This window comes from Podarcis vaucheri (genome assembly GCF_965113315.1).
Source record: "Podarcis vaucheri genome assembly, chromosome: Z".
Lineage (NCBI taxonomy): Eukaryota > Metazoa > Chordata > Lepidosauria > Squamata > Lacertidae > Podarcis > Podarcis vaucheri.
This window is the reverse complement of record NC_138758.1, coordinates 4,520,348-4,537,325: the sequence shown is the minus strand read 5'-3', so window position 1 is coordinate 4,537,325 and position 16,978 is coordinate 4,520,348. Positions and strand designations below refer to the sequence as shown.

General features: G+C 49.1%; 1 protein-coding gene across 8 annotated transcripts in view; it reads right to left on the bottom strand.

Moving 5' to 3' along the window:
- The window catches only part of MED12 (mediator complex subunit 12), a 50,261-nt gene extending 38,989 nt beyond the window's left edge, over window positions 1-11,272 (bottom strand). For 3 of the 8 annotated variants that reach the window (XM_082208394.1, XM_082208395.1, XM_082208400.1), the window contains exons 1-10: window positions 10,961-11,272; window positions 8,664-8,768; window positions 7,714-7,905; window positions 6,729-6,888; window positions 5,176-5,351; window positions 4,944-5,054; window positions 3,862-4,116; window positions 2,351-2,527; window positions 2,043-2,142; window positions 1,545-1,681 (exon numbers count right to left, since the gene is read on the bottom strand). In XM_082208394.1, coding sequence (XP_082064520.1) covers window positions 1,545-1,681; window positions 2,043-2,142; window positions 2,351-2,527; window positions 3,862-4,116; window positions 4,944-5,054; window positions 5,176-5,351; window positions 6,729-6,888; window positions 7,714-7,905; window positions 8,664-8,768; window positions 10,961-11,059 — 1,512 coding nt within the window. In that variant the 5' untranslated portion in view covers window positions 11,060-11,272. The remainder of the gene's footprint in view (window positions 1-1,544; window positions 1,682-2,042; window positions 2,143-2,350; window positions 2,528-3,861; window positions 4,117-4,943; window positions 5,055-5,175; window positions 5,352-6,728; window positions 6,889-7,713; window positions 7,906-8,663; window positions 8,769-10,960) is intronic. The other 5 variants (XM_082208396.1, XM_082208399.1, XM_082208397.1 and 2 more) reach the window with 4 other exon arrangements.
- Between the last annotated feature and the right edge of the window lie 5,706 nt (window positions 11,273-16,978).

The following is a 16,978-nucleotide window of genomic DNA, read 5'->3' as shown; positions in this document are numbered from 1 at the left end:
GAACAGAGAGTGATGATCACTAGCTGCTCCTAACAGACTCCTGCATAAAAGCCTTCAGTCCCTTGCGAAAGCTTCTAGAACAGTTTCATTACTCCAGTTTCTAGACTGACGGTGGTGGCTTGCTGAGAAGCAACCTTCCCTTGGCCAATGACTGGACTTTCCCTCCGTTCTTGACCCTGGACTGTACTCTGGCTTTGCTCTCTGGAACATCCTGTAAACTGACTCTGAACCCCTGGCACAACCCTATCTCCTGAAGCAGGTGGCACACACTGCTCCTAAACCCCAGAGGTTATTGACAGCAGCCACTGACCGACCCCCTCCTACTTCTCTGCCTCTACAAATTTTCCTGATCCTCTTTTAAAGTCATCTAAGCCAGCTGCTGCCACCACATCTTATGGCAGTGAGTTCCAGAGATGCAGAATACATTGTCTGGAGAACTATTTTATTTTGTCTGTCCTGAATCTCCCAATATTCAGCATCACAAGGTGATTCCGAGTTCTGGTATTATGGAAAAACAGAGGGAGGGGGCAGGAACGGACTTACTTCTACCCACATTCTCTGCACAGTGCATGGCTTTTGTCCTATGTGCTTTGACATTGTGAAGATGAAACAAGAGGTGGTGAACGCTATGGATTGAACTGGAATCGATGCAACAGACCACAGTCTCCACATGAAACCTGCTTCCAACATTCTCTGGCTGCATATACTATAGAACTCAACACAAATCTGGAGTGGAGTCCTTAAGACAGTTGGGAGGCACCCTGTACACCTCCTTCCGGCAACTCCGGAGCCCAGCTGGTACCAAAGTTTTGCTCTGCTTTCTTTTGGACCACATCAGTGAGGCCGAGAGGGGGTGTCTTGTCATCTGGTCACCCAGGGCCTTCATTCATGCTACCCTGGCTTAAGCACTGGGGAGGTCACTTGGGTGCTGCCAACACTGTGGTCTGACTTCACCCCCAGGACACTCCACTGTCTCCCAAGATAGATAGATGCCAACAACAACTATATGCACCCCTCAAAAAGGGGGGGGAATCATGCAAACTGTACTTTACCCCTTACAGAGCTACAATTTTCAGCACCCTTAAAACAACAGTTCCAAGGATTCTTTGAGGGGGTGCCTTATGTGTACGGTGCGTACGCAGCCTCAGCCACACAGACAAAGGGCCAGGGCTCAGTGGCACAGCACCTGCTATGCATGCAGAATGTCCCAGGTTCAATCTCTGGCATCTCCAGGTAGGGCTAGGAATGTCCCCTGCCTGAAACCCTGGAGAGGCGCTGCCAATCAATGTGGATGTTATAGTGAGCTAGCTGGAACAATGGCATAAGGAATGCTCTTATTCATATCAGCCCTTTATCCAGAACCATGAGAACTGGAACCTTACTTTATTTTTAAGGGAAGGACCAAAGCTCAGTGCAGGACTCAGAGAACTGCTGGCAGCCAGCGTGGATGATGCTGAACTAGAGGGGTAAAGAGGATTTGACTCTGCAAAGGGCAGCTTCCTATGGTGAGAGAAACTGCAGCTGCTTTGTGCAATAGTCCTCACCTCGTGGCTGTCTTTGCTTGGTCCTCCCCCGAATATCCTGTTGTACAAGGAATCCAAAGAGTTGCTGAAGTCTGATCTCTCGAAGCTGTGGCTATCTAGCACTTCCAAGGTGTGCAGCACACGGCTTATTGTGAATCCTGGAATGGAAGAGGAAAGCAGAAGAGATACAGAGGCCGTCCTACGGCAGACTCTCCTTCCTTGGGAGGTTTTCAAGCAGAAGTTGGGTGTGGCCTTTTGTCATGCTCTAGCTGAGATCCCCTGCACTGCAGGGGGTTTCATGACCCTTGGGGGGGTCCCTTTTAACTCTACAATTCTAGAACTCCCCAAGTAGAAGAAAATCAGCCAGGCTGCCTGGAGAGTGAGAGGAAAGGCTCATTAACAACCGGCAGAACAGATAAGAGCACACGGGCAAACACATCAGGGCGTGGGGGTGGGGACATGAAGAGCAAACCACTCTTCACGTGGGCAAAGTGTGGCATGCGTTGCAGCATGGCCTACCTGCAGTGGCTTCTTGGCATTTGTCAAAGGACCAGCGCACCTCCACTGCCTGGCCCCGCTCCTTGATCTGCTGCTCGATCTCCCGGAGTCTCGCTCGGACCTGACAAGGAAGGCGTGTTGGAGAGGATGTGGTGCAACCCCCAGAAGCATGAGAGGGGCTGCCACCATTTAGCCCCAAACACCCGAGAGGGGACCAAGCAGGGTGAGCCAGGGGTGACAGGGAAAGCCTGGTATGTCTCTCCTGCAGCTGGGCAAGCCGTGGGAATCGAGACCAACCGAGATGAGGGGCTCCAGGCCCTGGTGCTCACCTGCTGCTCATTCCGGTCCCTGCTGCTCACCTGCTGCATGAAGCCAGCGCTGACCCCAGGCATGGGCAGGTTGGAGGGGGAGATGGGCAGGTGGTCAAGTGGGGAGCCAGTCTTTATTCGGCTGTCGGTTAGGGAGTAATGCCAGACGAGGGCACTGGGGCAACACAGGACAATGCTCTGAAGAAATACAGTAGAAAGAGGGACTGAGATCCCTGGAAGGTCGGCAGGCTCCTCTTCCCTGTCCTCCTTCTTTCCATGCTTGCTATAAACATCCTGAAGACTTTGGACCATTTCCCATTTTGCTCCCTTTTGCCCAGTATTAAAAACTCTCCACAAAGCATCTGGTCCCCACAAACCTGCTATAACCAGATCCAGGTACATGTTAACTAAAATCATTGCATGTTATTTCTGTTTGCCCTTGCCTTGACCTCTCTCCTCATTGCCCCTGCCATCTCCTTGTCTTGACCTATAGGCCCCATCCAGCACCTCACAGTTAAAGCAGAATTATACCACTTTAAACAGTCACAGCTTCCTCCAAAGAATCCTAGGACCTGTAGTTTGCTAACAGAGTTCTTAGGAGACCCCTGCTCTCCTCACAGAGCTCCTGTTCTCAAAGTGGTTCATACATCAATCCCTCTTCCCAGGGAAATCTAGGAATTGTAGCTCTGTGTGGGGAACAGGGGCTCCTAACAACTTTCAGCACCCTTCGCAAACTACATTTCCCAGGATTCTTTGGGTGGGAGGAAGCCATTACCTGTTTCAAGTGGTATGGCACTGATTTATACATACATAACACAGATGGAATTATATATTGTAAGCCTCCCAGAGTAAGGACTTGTCCTTGGTGAAGCATCACGCACACAAATCAGATGAGAATAAATTTGTTTTACATGTGCCCAGCTTGGTTGCCCCACTTTGCCTAGTACTGCATTCCATCCCACTCAGGGTGACACAGCCTGGCACTGCTTATTCCTTATTTGCCATCCTGTTAAGGTCAGGAGCCTCCGCCCAAGATGGTCAAATGCTGCCTTCCAAGCCTGCATATCTGGCCATGAGAATTCTCCTAAGATCGTTCCACTGATTCACACCCTCCTCCAGTGTCCTTGCCTGGCTAGAATGCATCTTTGGACTCTGGTCATGCCTCCTGCTTGCCTGAATGTAGGATGGAGAGAGGTGTGCAAGTATATGCAGAAACTAAGCTACTGTACAAAGGTAAAGTTTACATTTATTTCTCCACCCACTTATGCTTTGGCCCTGCTCCTCTGGAAGGTTGTCCAGAAGGGAACGGGTTCCTTCGGCTGAAAAGGGTTCTCTGACAATGTGCTAAAATGATCACACCAGTAAAAGGGCAAATATCTGTAGGATTTCCCAAAAGTCCCTTCTATGAACACTCCTATTCCACCAGTTGCCTAAACCCTCCTGGACAGTAGATGTGCCCGCTTTCCCACCCCCACCCCCTTAAACCATCCCATCACTCCATTGACCAGGCATCTGCCTCTACCCTGACTTGCCTGGAGGATGCAGCTTAGCCCATAAACCACAGGGCGGTGCTGTGGGCAATGCAGCAGGTCACCGAATGGACTGGGAGGGGGGTTCCCCGCAGCCGGCTGAGGGGTGGGTGTGGATGGAAGAGCAGGGGTGCTCTGCGCTGTGAGGTGGTGGGCAGGATGCCCACCAATGCTGTCCAGCAGTATGGCAAGGCGGCGGGTGCAGAAGTAGGCGAGACGCCTGGACAAGTAGGCTGACTGCACGAACTCACCGGAATACTGTTGCGGAGAAAGGAAGGAAGGAAAACTTGTTCATTGCCAGGCTGGAGGGCCTGCCCCTCTCCATGCAAAGCAGCTCTGGACAGGAAGAGCAACTTCAACCCTGGCCAGACTTTGAAGCCGAGGAGAAGGACCAAGGGGGAGAAGGAGCTTCCACCAGGTCACGACACTGCCAGATACCCTGAAGAAGCAATGGCCCCAGGACCAGGCGTCCCCACACCAACTGCCTGCAGCCCTGGGCAGTTCTCTGACTCCCACCCGCTACTCATTATCTTTGCCAGGGACTACTGGAGTGATTGGGCACGCAGGAGTTCCAGAGTCACTGCCAAAGGGCCTGGCTGGCTACTCAGGAGCAGGGGAAAGTGCATGGAAGCCACATGCCCGGATCAGGGCCCGGTTAGAACCTCCAGCTCCTACATAAGCTCCAAGTCGTAGCTGCTTCACTGATGAAGAAACAACTATCCTCCAGGCTCCAGTCTTCCTGACTTGGTATCAGTCAGAGTAAAAATCTTCCTTCACAACAAACATGCCATGGGCAGCCATACCAGCAGCCATTCTATCAAGGGAGAGGAAGAGATGGACTCATTCCCAAGGCACAATTGAGAGACCAGCTAGCATTTGACGCCTCTCCCCCATCAGCTGTTTCCATTCAAGCTGGTTATTATAACAAATTTGTGGTTTTAAGAACTGGGGCCCAATACTATTTCCTTCCACTCTTCTCTCCTTGTCCCTTTTTCCTTTCATGCCATGTTTTTCAGACTCTTAAGTCTGCAGGCAGGTAGTGTCCTGCTTGTCGTGGTTGTTGCAGAGGAAGGGGGTAAGCTGACCTGCAACAGAAGGGGAAGAAGCAGCTTCAGGAGTTCATCTTCGCCTGGTCGAATCTTCTCAAAACACTCAAGAACCCAGGTCAGGAACTCGTGTCTATCCAGCATCCCATCCTGGAAGCAAAAAATTAGATCTGAGCAGACCTTTCCCTAGATGGGAGCCAGAGCGTCTGAACCTCTGACAAGAGAAAAGGACAAGTATAGTCAAAAGGAGCAGCCACACCCTTTCCCTCACCTGGAACATGAACATAGCTAACTTCTCATTGTAGTCCCACTGCTTCACAGAGTACTCCACTTCCTGGGGCATGAGGCTAGAGGGAGATGCACAGGCCTGTGCCAGCAGCTGCCGATGGAAGTCCGAAATCTTCTGCAGCTGCTCCCACAGAAACTTGGTGATGATCTGCGTCCACTCTGGAAGGAAAGAAAAGCTGCTGGAGAGGTAGAAGGGGCTGGGGCTGGGCCTCAAGGGCTGCAAAGAAAAGCGCACTGACGAGGGGGAAATAAGAAGGGAGTTGTGGGAAGCCAGGGCAAGCTGTGGACTCAAGAGGCTGAGCTGCAGCAGCAGAAGCACAAGCTGGTCCTGCCCCAGGAACAGGAGAAATAAATGAGCAGACAAGTACCAAAGGTCAAGGACAAGGGTGGGGAGCCTGTGGCACTCCAGATGTTGTTGGACCACCAGCTCCATCTAGAAAGGCCAGCCATCAAGATGAGGGGAGCTATGGTCCAACTACATGTGGAAGCCACAGGTCCCCCACCTCTGGTCTCAAAGCAAGGGTGGGGAGCCTTTTTCAGCCTGAGGACCACAACCTTCCCAGAGTCACATGCCAGTGGTGGGCGAGGCCAAGAGGCATAGGGGACAGAGCAACTAATGTCAACTTTGCCAATGTCCAGTAGGCTTGTTTCTACACACCCACTCCCATCTCTCTCTCTCTCACTCACTCTCCTCCATTCAGGCAAGAAAGAAGCAGTAACTTTCTCCATCCAGGCAAAGATGCTAGGTCTGCAAAGCAGGCTCAGTGAGGGCTGTGGCCTGGGGAAGGTTTCAGGGGCCAGATAAAGAGGCCTCGGTGCCAGGAGCAGGTCAGCAATAACTCACACAAGTTCAGTGAACTCTTTATTCAAAGAAACAGGGTAGCTCAGGAGGCCACGCCTAGTGGGCACAACAACCCTTCCTGGTAGAATTTGAACCTATGAGGCAGTTGTGAGGACTGAAGGTCCCTGCCTTCCTACAGTTCCCTAAGTCTCCTCCTCCCCTGGTTCTTTCTCAAGCAATCTGAGACTCTGTTGTCTTGCCTGTCCACCCTCTTCATACCTCCTCTGGTTCTGGGAAACAAGGGGCAGGGAAGAGCTGGTTGCAGCAGGAGTGGGAGACACGTGTGACTCTTCACCAGCCTGACTCATCTCTGCCTCTTGGCTCCAATCCACTCCAGTTTCCTCTTCTGCCTCTGATTCTGGACTTATCTCTGCCACAGCCTCTTCCTGCTCACTAAACCCTGTAATCTCTTATGCTTCCAACATCATCATTGTACCACCACCAATCTCCTGGCTCTGAGCCTTCTTGTCTGAGGGGTTCCCTTGGGGGTTCCCTAGCTGATGCCTCCCACCGCTCCTCTGCATCCATCCCATCCATAATACTCAGAAACCACATTTGGCCCATGCATGGTCTTGAAGAATAATGACGCGCAACAGCTGGAAGAAGAAGAAATCTCCAAGAAACCCAAGCCTGTCTAGTCCCACACCGCTGTATGGGTCTAGATGGCATTTGCAATGGGAAGAAGCAGTCCTTACCACTGAATGGATCGATGACATGCCGTTTCTTCACTTTAGTTTCTGTGATGGCTGCATAATAGGCACAGGTCATTTTGATCAGCCAGGCTGCCCTCATCACAGGCACGGTGTACTTTGCTAGGTAACCAAAGACCTCCTCTTTCTTACTGAAGATGGGGACCTGACAGAGGGAGGGTGGAGGGTGAGAGCTGTAACTGGAGAGGGGCTGTCCAGCAACAACAACTGCTGGAGCTGAAGGCAGCTTGCTGGTGGATGCAAAACAAACAGTGCTCCTGTTCTGCCCCAGCTTTGAAAGAAGTTAAAAGTGCTTAAATTCATGGCTTCCCCCAAAGAATACTAGGAAATGTAGCTTGTTAAGGAGGCTGAGAGTCGTGAGGAGACTCCTATCCCCTTCACAGAACTACAGCTCCCAGATATGCCTGGGAAGAGATTGATTGTTGAACCACTGTGAGAACTGTAGATCTAATAGCGGATTAGCAGTACCCTTAACAAACTACATTCCCCATGATTCTTTGGGGGAAGCCATGACTGTTTAAACTGATACTGCTTTCCATGTATTGTGCAGATGAGGTCTTTGCTTATAAGGAGAAGGCCATATTTGGAAAGTCAACATATGACCTGGTGCCACAGCTTCTGCCACAGCCATGGAAATCCCTCCCCAAAAGTTCACTAGCCCTTTCTCTACCAAATTCCATGCCTACCAACTCTTCTGAATCACTCTTGCATCTCCAAACTGTCCCAAATACTTCCTCTTTATCCTCTTCCCATTCAGCCCCTGAACTCAAGTCTGCTCTTCTTTTCTTTTCTAGCCACTATTCTCAGAGACATCTCTCCTCCCGCCCCAGAAAGGGTCTATCCTAGAATCACAGCAAGGAGGAGCCCATTTAGCTTCTGGGTCACAGTTCAGCCATCCCTACACTACAACTCCCCCCTCCCCTTCTTCCTAGCAGCCTAAGCTAAAAGAAAAAAGGGGAGGGGGAAGTACCTTTTTAGCCAGGTGAGTGAGGGGCTTGGTCCCAGCCAGATCGTTGAACCAGTTGTTAATAGCACTCTGGGAGCGGGCTGTCACCAGCCAAAAGTTATCCTTCTGGTTCACCTGGGGTTTTCGGCGGCCTGTGTCAGGCAGAGTGTTGCAGCGCAGCTTCTCAGCAATGATGCTGCTAAAGTTTGAACTGATCTGGAAAATGGAAAAGAACGAGGTGGTGGAGCTCCCAAAGAGACCCTGCTGCCCGCACTCTGCAAAGACTCACTAGCCACAGCACATTCGGCGTTAATCGTCAGCCACATACTGTCTTCATCTCAGCTATGAAAGCTTCGTGCAGAGGATCCAAGACACTCTCTCTCTCTCTCTCTCTCTCTCTCTCTCACACACACACACACATGAACACACAAGGGAATGATAGCAGAACCATGCTCCCAGACCAAAGGCACTTTCCACCTGTATTGAGAAACTGGTAGGTTACAGGATGCAGACCAAGGTGAGTTTGCAGGGTGTCAAAGCTTGAACGTCACACCTTGTGACCCAGCACAAAGCTTTCATGCACACGCTCACAACAGCTCTCCCGTTTCCGCTGCAAATGACCCACCCCTCTGCAATCAGAACACTGGATCCAAAATCAGGAGCAGGGGATAGCAAGTACACATGTCATCTGACAGGAACACCCAGTAAATAATAATAATTTAGTATCGTTAAACTGATTTCTGTTTTTCAATGTTTTCAATTTTCTTTAGTGTAAATTGCCTTGAGACAGTTCTTTAGAAGACAAATTAACAGGTAGCTGATGGATAGTACTGAAGCAAAAGAGTACAATGATCGTAGCTCCAAAAAGCCAGTAGAACACCGAAGCTGAAACACTGATGCTGTTCCACAGAACCCAGCCACAATCACTTAGGAGGCCGCAGCAGGTGCACCTTCAGAACGGTCAAGCCTCTCACCTTGGAAGGATTGAAGTTGACATTTTTGGCAGTGCCATGCTCATCCCCAGAGACAGCCGGCTGGTTGTTGAAACCCTGCTTCACATTGAGAGCTGTCAGCTCATCCTGCAGAAGAAACGGGGGGAGCATCTAAGACCAGTTGTTTTGGCAGAATCAATAAGGAACAGTTCTTGTAATCACATATGCAGTGATGGTCAATGCCCATTGGGACTGGTAGGGCAGAAGGCATGGAGACCAACAGCAGGCAGAGCCAGAGCCAAAGCCAGGCATAGCCAGAATCAAATGCAGGTAGACTGTAAGTAAGTTGACTGGTTGTGAGAGAGGCAGAAAGATGGGGATAGGCTTGAGGTAAGCTGAGGGCCAGTCTCCACTGCTCTGCTTAAGAAATCATATTAGCAATTATTTTTGTCTGATCCAGCAATGCAGTCCTTGTGATTGCATTTGAAAACATTAGGAACTACAGTTCCAGCAGGATAGTCATGATGTCATTTATTTGGGAAGTGGTATTCTGTTTTCCAAAAGCAATGTCTTTCTAAGAGGTCTCACAAAAATAAGATCGTAAAACCAGTATCATTAATATCAGATCAATAAAATCCAGAATTAATAAACTTTATTTTTAAAAAATCAGAACCTAAAAGAGCATATCTAAATCACTGCAGCAACCAGCATAATGTCACAAAATCCCAGCACACTAAATAAATTTGAAACAAGAGTTAAGAATAAATGAGCCATCAAATTCTCCTAGTCAAAGGCTGATTGAAGCAAAAATGTCTGTACAGCCTGCCTAGAAAGCAGACATGGAAAGGGCCCAAACATATATCTCTAGGCAGGAAGGTCCATATATTCTGTGTTACAAATCATACTCCCGACAACATGGCATCTATCCAATGAAACTTCATGATACTGAAAGTGTAATAGGTCTATATGAGGCTATTAGCTATGAACATAAAAGCTCTGCTGGCTCAGGCTACTTGCTTATCTAATCATTAGAATGTAGGGAGGTTCTTTCTATACCACATCAAACCATGGGTCCATGCAGCTGAGGACGCTTATCTACACCAGTGTTTCTTAAACATTCTCCCAGCATGGAACACTTGAAAATTGTTGACGGCCTTGGCTGCCCACCTAATGCTTTTTCGGTCTGCTGTAGCAAGCGTAATGAACTGTGCTAGTAGCTGCCCGCTTCTTAGCTGTATTCTTTATCACTTCTTTTATTTCTTATATTGTATTACAACCTGCATCCTACAAAATTCAAATTGCAAACATAACAAAATGGAATGAAAGAAATAAAAGAAGCAATAAAGAATACAATTAAATATCAATGTTTAATGAGGACATACCAAGGGGTACCTGAATGAAGCTTGTGGGACACAGTGGCCCTGGTCTACACTGACTGGCAGTTTCAGAAGAACTCCTGGGTTTCAGAAGCAGGAATCTCTCCCAGCCCTTCCTGTAAATTGAACCTGGGGCTGTCTAAGCAAATGCTCTATCACAGCCCCCTGCCATCCTCCTCTCAAAGCACCCACAACCAAATGCTCATGGAAAGCCTTAAAGCTGGACCCGGCTGTAGCACTGCCCTAAACCCACTTGTGACCCCCAGCAACTGGTTCCCGGAGGCATGCCGCCCTCCAACAGGTGCTACTTTCTAAGAATGGGGAGCTTCCATGTCCGAGCCTCTATGGGGGGGGGGGGAGCTGAAGGAAGAGAGAGGCGGCACAAAGCACCCTCCTTGTGAGCTGCCAGGGGAGGGGGGGGCGAGCAGCTGGGGGAAAGCAGCGCACCTGTCTGGCATGCAGTCACAGGTTGCCGCTGGGCCAGAAGCTGTGTCCCACCAACACCCCAGCGCTACACACACCAAGCACAGCACACTTTCCCCCTGTCTGCTGCTGAGCTCACTCGGCACCGGGCGTGAGACTCATACTCCCAGGGCCATGGTCTCGAGCCCCGCACAGGGCGGAAAAAACATCCCTGCCTTGGACGCGACAGGGCGAGATGGCCCTGGTCGGGACCCCTTCCAGCCCTACGATTATGCGTCCGGGGCGCGGGGAGGGAAACGCCGGCTTCCTTATAAATCTGGCACGGGGCGGGGGGCAGGCAATGAGAACACAAGGGCCCTTGCTCGGCAGGGGGCGGTTTGGATCTCATGCTAGGGGGGTGTCTAATTCCCCGCAGGTGGGTGTGGGGCGAGAGGGAGCCCCCTCCCCAACTGGCCCACATAGGACACACATCCCTCCTCCGACCCACAGGGGTTGTGCTCCTGACCCACCGCCGCCCCACCGCCGCCCCCCTCTCCCCACCTCCTTCTGCTTGGGGTCCTGCGGGTACACGTCGGGAGGCCCCAGACGCGGCCGCTTGAGGGGCCGGTGCTCGTAGCTGAGGATCCCGAAAGCCGCCATGGCGAGGGCCGCGGGGGGGGCAGCCGGAGCAGCGGTCGGTGGGGGGCAGCGAAGCCCAGCCGGGCCCGCCGAGGGGGGCAGACGCTGGCCCCCGCGACAACAAGGGGCCGGCGGAACTAGCCGAGCAGGTCTCGACAGCTGCCGGAAAAGCCCGAGCCCAGCAGGGCTGCCGAGGCGCGGGGATTGTGGGGCTGGTCGGACGAAGTCTTCCGAGGGAAGGAGGCGGAAAGCGACGAGCGGGGCCGGAACGAGGGAGGGCCGGAACCAAAAGGCGGGGGCTGCGGTTGCCAGTGGGGGAGGGGAGAGCGCGCCGGCTGCGCAGGCGCAGAAGCTTTCCGAGCAAAAGAGGCCGAAAGCGACGGGGCGGGGCCGGAACGAAGGAGGGCCGGAACCATTGGGCAGTGGCTGAGGTTGCTTGCGGGATGGCGGCGGGGAGGGATGGGGGAAGAGAAGGGAAGTGGAACATCGCGCGGCCACGCGAGGGGACGGTGACGTCAGCGGCCGGAATGAGCGCAACGTTCTTTTTCCCCCTCTCGCCATCTCTGGAGGCTACGGAAATCGCCGAGCGAGGACGGAGAATGCCGAGGGAGCGGAGGGATGCTAAGGAGGCGTTTGCCCCCTGTTGGCTGACTTTGGTCGTTGCAGCAAAACTTTTTTAAAATAAGATATTTATTAAGATTTTCAAAATATTACAAAATAAAAAGAAAAAAAAGAAAAATACAAAATAAAAATAATTAAAAACAAGCCAATCTTTCCATTACTTATTTTTCATTAGCTTGTTTCCCGGACCTCCTCACGCCTCCCTTTTTTGTATTCCAGTTCAGTTTGTTGGTTCAGGAAATCCTTACCCTCTTTATTTATCCTAATCTTTAATCTTAAAATATTATAACATTAAATCTTTACCTATTAGTAATCCATTTTTCATATTCCCTTATAGTATTGCAGCTAAAAACCCCTTAGTTTCTATCCAACATCGTTCTAACATTCATTAATTTTACAATATTTCTGTAAATAGTCTTTAAATTTCTTCCAATCTTCTTCCACCGACTCTTCTCCCTGGTCTCGGATTCTGCCAGTCATTTCCGCCAGTTCCATATAGTCAATCACCTTCATCTGCCATTCTTCCAGAGTGGGTAGATCTTGTGTCTTCCAATACTTTGCAATGAGTATTCTTGGTGCTGTTGTGGCATACATAAAAAAAGTTCTATCCTTCTTTGGCACCAATTGGCCAACTATGCCCAGGAGAAAGGCCTCTGGTTTCTTCAAGAAGGTATATTTAAATACCTTTTTCATTTCATTATAGATCATCTCCCAGAAAGCCTTAATCCTTGGGCACGTCCACCAAAGGTGAAAGATTGTACCTTCAGTTTCTTTACATTTCCAACATTTATTATCGGGCAAATGATAGATTTTTGCAAGCTTGACTGGGGTCATGTACCACCTGTATATCATTTTCATAATATTCTCTCTTAAGGCATTACATGCCGTAAACTTCATACCTGTGGTCCATAACTGTTCCCAGTCAGCCATCATAATGTTATGTCCAACATCTTGTGCCCATTTAATCATAGCAGATTTCACCGTTTCATCCTGAGTATTCCATTTCAACAGCAGGTTGTATATCCATGACAAAATCTTAGTTTTGGGTTCTAACAGTTCTGTTTCTAATTTTGATTTTTCCACCTGGAAACCAATTTTCTTCATTGCAGCAAAACTTGATGGGTCGCAGAAGAGGAGGACCAAATCATTAAAAAAAATTCATGAATGTAAATTCTGATCAATACAGCATTCTTTTAAAAAACAACAACCCGAAAACGTTAAATAAAATATAAAAAATAAATCATAGAATGCGTATTCTTTTCTACAACAAGACAGGCGTTATTATACTGAAATAAAAATTTTAAGGTCTTTTATATATAAATGTTCCTAAATGTACCAACCAAGCATGTACATAGATATGTGGACCACATGTCTGGAGCAGCACAGGAGGACCGCCCTGAAACCATTTTGACTCCCAGACTGACCAAATGCTTTCTCTGCAAGGAGGGAGGGGGTGAGGGAACCTTCCCATTGTCTCAGGAATTGGGAAATCACCATCTCAAAGGAATGGCCAGACTTCCAGGAAAGGCAATCAGATAAGGCATTATCAAATAACCTGGCAGACAGGAAAAACAACAACATTCAAATTTCTGTTGTAGACCGCATTTTCTGTGATGTAGGTATGATGTTTGTGGGGGTGGTCTTGGGTTACACCCCTTCTGTGATGTATGTATGATGTATGGAGGGGTGGTCTTGAACTCCAGGGCAGGGAATTTAAAATGTCTATATAAGGGCGGGCACACCTTTGTTCTGGGTCCTCCTCCCTCCTGCGTGTGAAGGGGGCACCCTGTTGCAACAGTTCAATAAAGATCAGGCTTACGAGCTGCTTTGATTCTCACTATTCTCTGGTTGGCCTCTGTTATTTTCTCCTACAGATGGAGAACCTACAAAGGACTCTATAAGGGCTCTTGTGTCCCCCATAAGGGAATAAGGGCAGATTTTGTTATTACAATACCAAGTCTGCACATCTACCATGAGGGCAGTGGAAGTAAATTGTATTTTATTCCTGTGATCATGATGGCAATTAAGTTAGCTTGTTTTTGTTTCCAACTTACCAGGAACATGGAAGAAATTGTAAAGCAGGGAATGGCCATGAGCGGGAGCAGGAGACTGAAAATAGGAATGCTAATGCTATAAAATTTTAGGGTGCACTCACACAGCAGACTCACTTCACAGAAAACCAATCCTTCACCCTTCAAAATTTAGGAAATATTCCCTGAGAAAAGTTACATTTTATTTTAGCACACAGAACAATCCCCCCCCCAAAAAATACAAAACCCTGGCCTATTGGCTCTCCTAATCACTCTAAATATTTCCTCTACAGGAGGAAATATATTGGAGAAGCCTTTCACTATAGTTCTTTCACTTCCAAATCCTGTCTTATGGGCATTTTTTTGTATGACTAGGGTGGGCCTGTGACCTGGATTCAAGAAATAAGATATTTACCATCTGAAAGGCATGGCCAGGTAATTCAGTCAGCAAGCATTATCTGGACCATGGGTCAGCGAACTAAGGTCTGCAGGCCAGATCAGGCCCAGTTGCCTTCTCGACCGTGGATGGTCCAGGAATCTCCGCATGGATTGCCAACGCACACGAATTTCCCTCTCCCTCCCACGGCGGCGCTTTTCTCCTCAGGGACGGAGCAATCTTGTCTCACGCCAGGCGCCACTGACGGCGGGAGTCAATTCACCTGCCTGCCCACCTCAGCAGGGTGGCACTGTGAAGGGGGCGTGTGATGCCGGCTGCCGCTGCGTTTTCCTCCTGTTCCTCCTCCCTCGCCCTCAGTCCGCCCTTCCTTCCTTCCTTCCTTCCTTCCTTCCTTCCTTCCTTCCTTACACCCTTTTTCTGCGCCCCTTCCTTGCATGCTTTCTTCATTGCCACCTGCCTCCCTGCCTCCTTCATTCTTCCCATGGCATTCAGGTGGGTCATTGCAGTGACCGTGGCAGCCGCTTGTGGGTTGGCAGGCAGCTCTGACTTCTTCTCTGCGGTGCCTCTTGGGAAGAAGAAGCATCAGCAGGTGGTGGGTAAAAGCTCCAGCGATGCCCCGGTTCCCCTGCCTCCGTTTGTGGCTCCTCCGCCAGGGCTGCTGCTTCTGTCTTCTCTGGCTAACGCAGCCTCCTACCCCACCACCGCGCCTGGCTGGCTGTAGAAGCCCAACTGCAGCTACTGGGATGACAACTGGGACAGGTAAAGCGAAGCATCTTCAGTCCTCTTTGCAGGCAGGTGAAAATCGTTCATTCCTCCCCCCCAAAAAATATAGTCCAGCCCCCCACAAGATCTGAGGGACAGTGGACTGGCCCCCTGCTGAAAAAGTTTGGTGACCTCTGACCTGGACAGATAGGAGACAAGCCACACTCAAATTTCTGTTGTAGACCTCTTCTTCCTGTGACATGTGTATTTTGGGTGGTCTTTTTGGGTGGTCTTCGGTTAAGGGGTTTGGCAATTTTAAAAGTCTTTAAAGGTTCTTGTATATCTTGATCTGGGTCAGGGGTAGACAGCCTAAGGCCCATGGGCCACAAGCGAGTCCCCGTATGCTGTGCTAAACTGGTGAAGTGTGGCATGGGGACTCACTTCCACGGCGCCAGAAACAGCATCTGTGCAATGCAGATGCCGGAAATCACGGGCGCACATGCTTGCGCAATCTGGCCCATGGAGGGATCTCCGCTGGAGTGAACCAGCCCAGAAGTAAACCTTGTCGACCCCAGATATGAGTCCTTGAGTGGGGGGGGGACTCTGTTGCCACAACAAAAATAAAGATCTGCCTTGCTTTCACTGGATCCTGCCTCAAACCATTCTTCTCTGACCAGTAATGGACTTAGGGGGACACTGAGTCCCTTGGTGCGGAGTTGGGCTGCAAAAGCCAACCCCAAACTTTTCTAGAACGCTAATCAGATGATTTGCAAATGAGACAATACACATGGCTGTCTAACGGGGAACGGGGAGGGGACTTTTACCACGAAAAATACCACTAGTTTAAGACCAGTGCATACAGAAAGTCATTAGCCTTCTCTACAGCAGCTGAATCACAAATCTTCAGGGGTAGAATATGGTGTTTTGGTATTCTCTCAGGATTTTAATATGTGTACGTGTACATACTTTGTTCTCAATAAACAGGCACAGAAAAGGCTGTTACAGTTTGTAGAGGTCGCTTTGATCACGTAAATGGTAATTATGGTAAGTATACTGTACTGCAAAAACAATATTAAACAATATGTAATAATAAATATTCCCCCCCCCCATTTATACCCAACCCATCTGTGATGTTTCTATGTTTGCATACTTTATAAAATAAAACTAATTTTGTTTTAGAGGATGTATTTTTGTGTATTCACAGTGTTACTTGTAGACCCAGTAGGTGGCAGTGTGGTGTAGGGAAATATTTTGACAGCTCATGAAATGACAGAGGATGGAATGTGGACCATGCAAGAGCACGATAAGCAATATATAAAATCACATTTCTCTAGGTACATTTTCTAGTACAAAGAAAACACTTCTCCAAGAGGGTACATAAAAGTATACACTAGTGCATTTGAATCAAATAATCAAATACATTTGAAACAAGTGATTGTTACATTGCTACATTAAGATGCATTCTCTAGGCGATGAGAGTGGGGGGGATTACATTTAGATAAAAGATACATTTATATACATTCAGGAAAGAGATACAGCATTTAGATCAAAGATACATTTAGAAACATTCTTGAAGTCAATGAGAAAGATACAACAACAAAAAATACATTCTTAGTAAACGGCACATTCAGAAAATACGTTTCTTGAAGTCCAAGGCACAGTTTACATTCTTGCAGGATATTAAAATCGAATAATACATATATTTGATATTGGTAGGGTCATTTTCCATTATTCCCCTCTCTGACCCCGATTCTCTTACGATGTGGCTGCAGCTACAAGGGAGCATCCATTGTCTCTCCATGGCCACCGCTGCCAGCCCCCTCCCTTGGGCAGTTTGTAGCAGCCGCTGGAGAATGGGTAAGGAGGAGGAAAGGCTGCTGCCCCCCCCCCCGAGGTCCAGCCAGCTCTGACTGGCAGGCAGAGAGCAGGGCAGGAAGAAAGAGGGAGTGGTGCAGAAGGAATCTTGATTTTTCGGGGGGGAAGGGGAGCTTTTTGTGTCCACATCTAATACTGCTCCTTTCTAAACTTTATTTTGTGTGTGTGTGTGTGTGTGTGTGTGTGTGTGCGTGTGTCTCTTTTTGTACATCAACCAAAGGATAAAATCAGGATTAAGGGGCTTTCTCAGAATGGTGGAGGGCATCTGTGCTATGTCCTGTTGATGTAATGATGGCAGCACTCACCCTTGCTCTG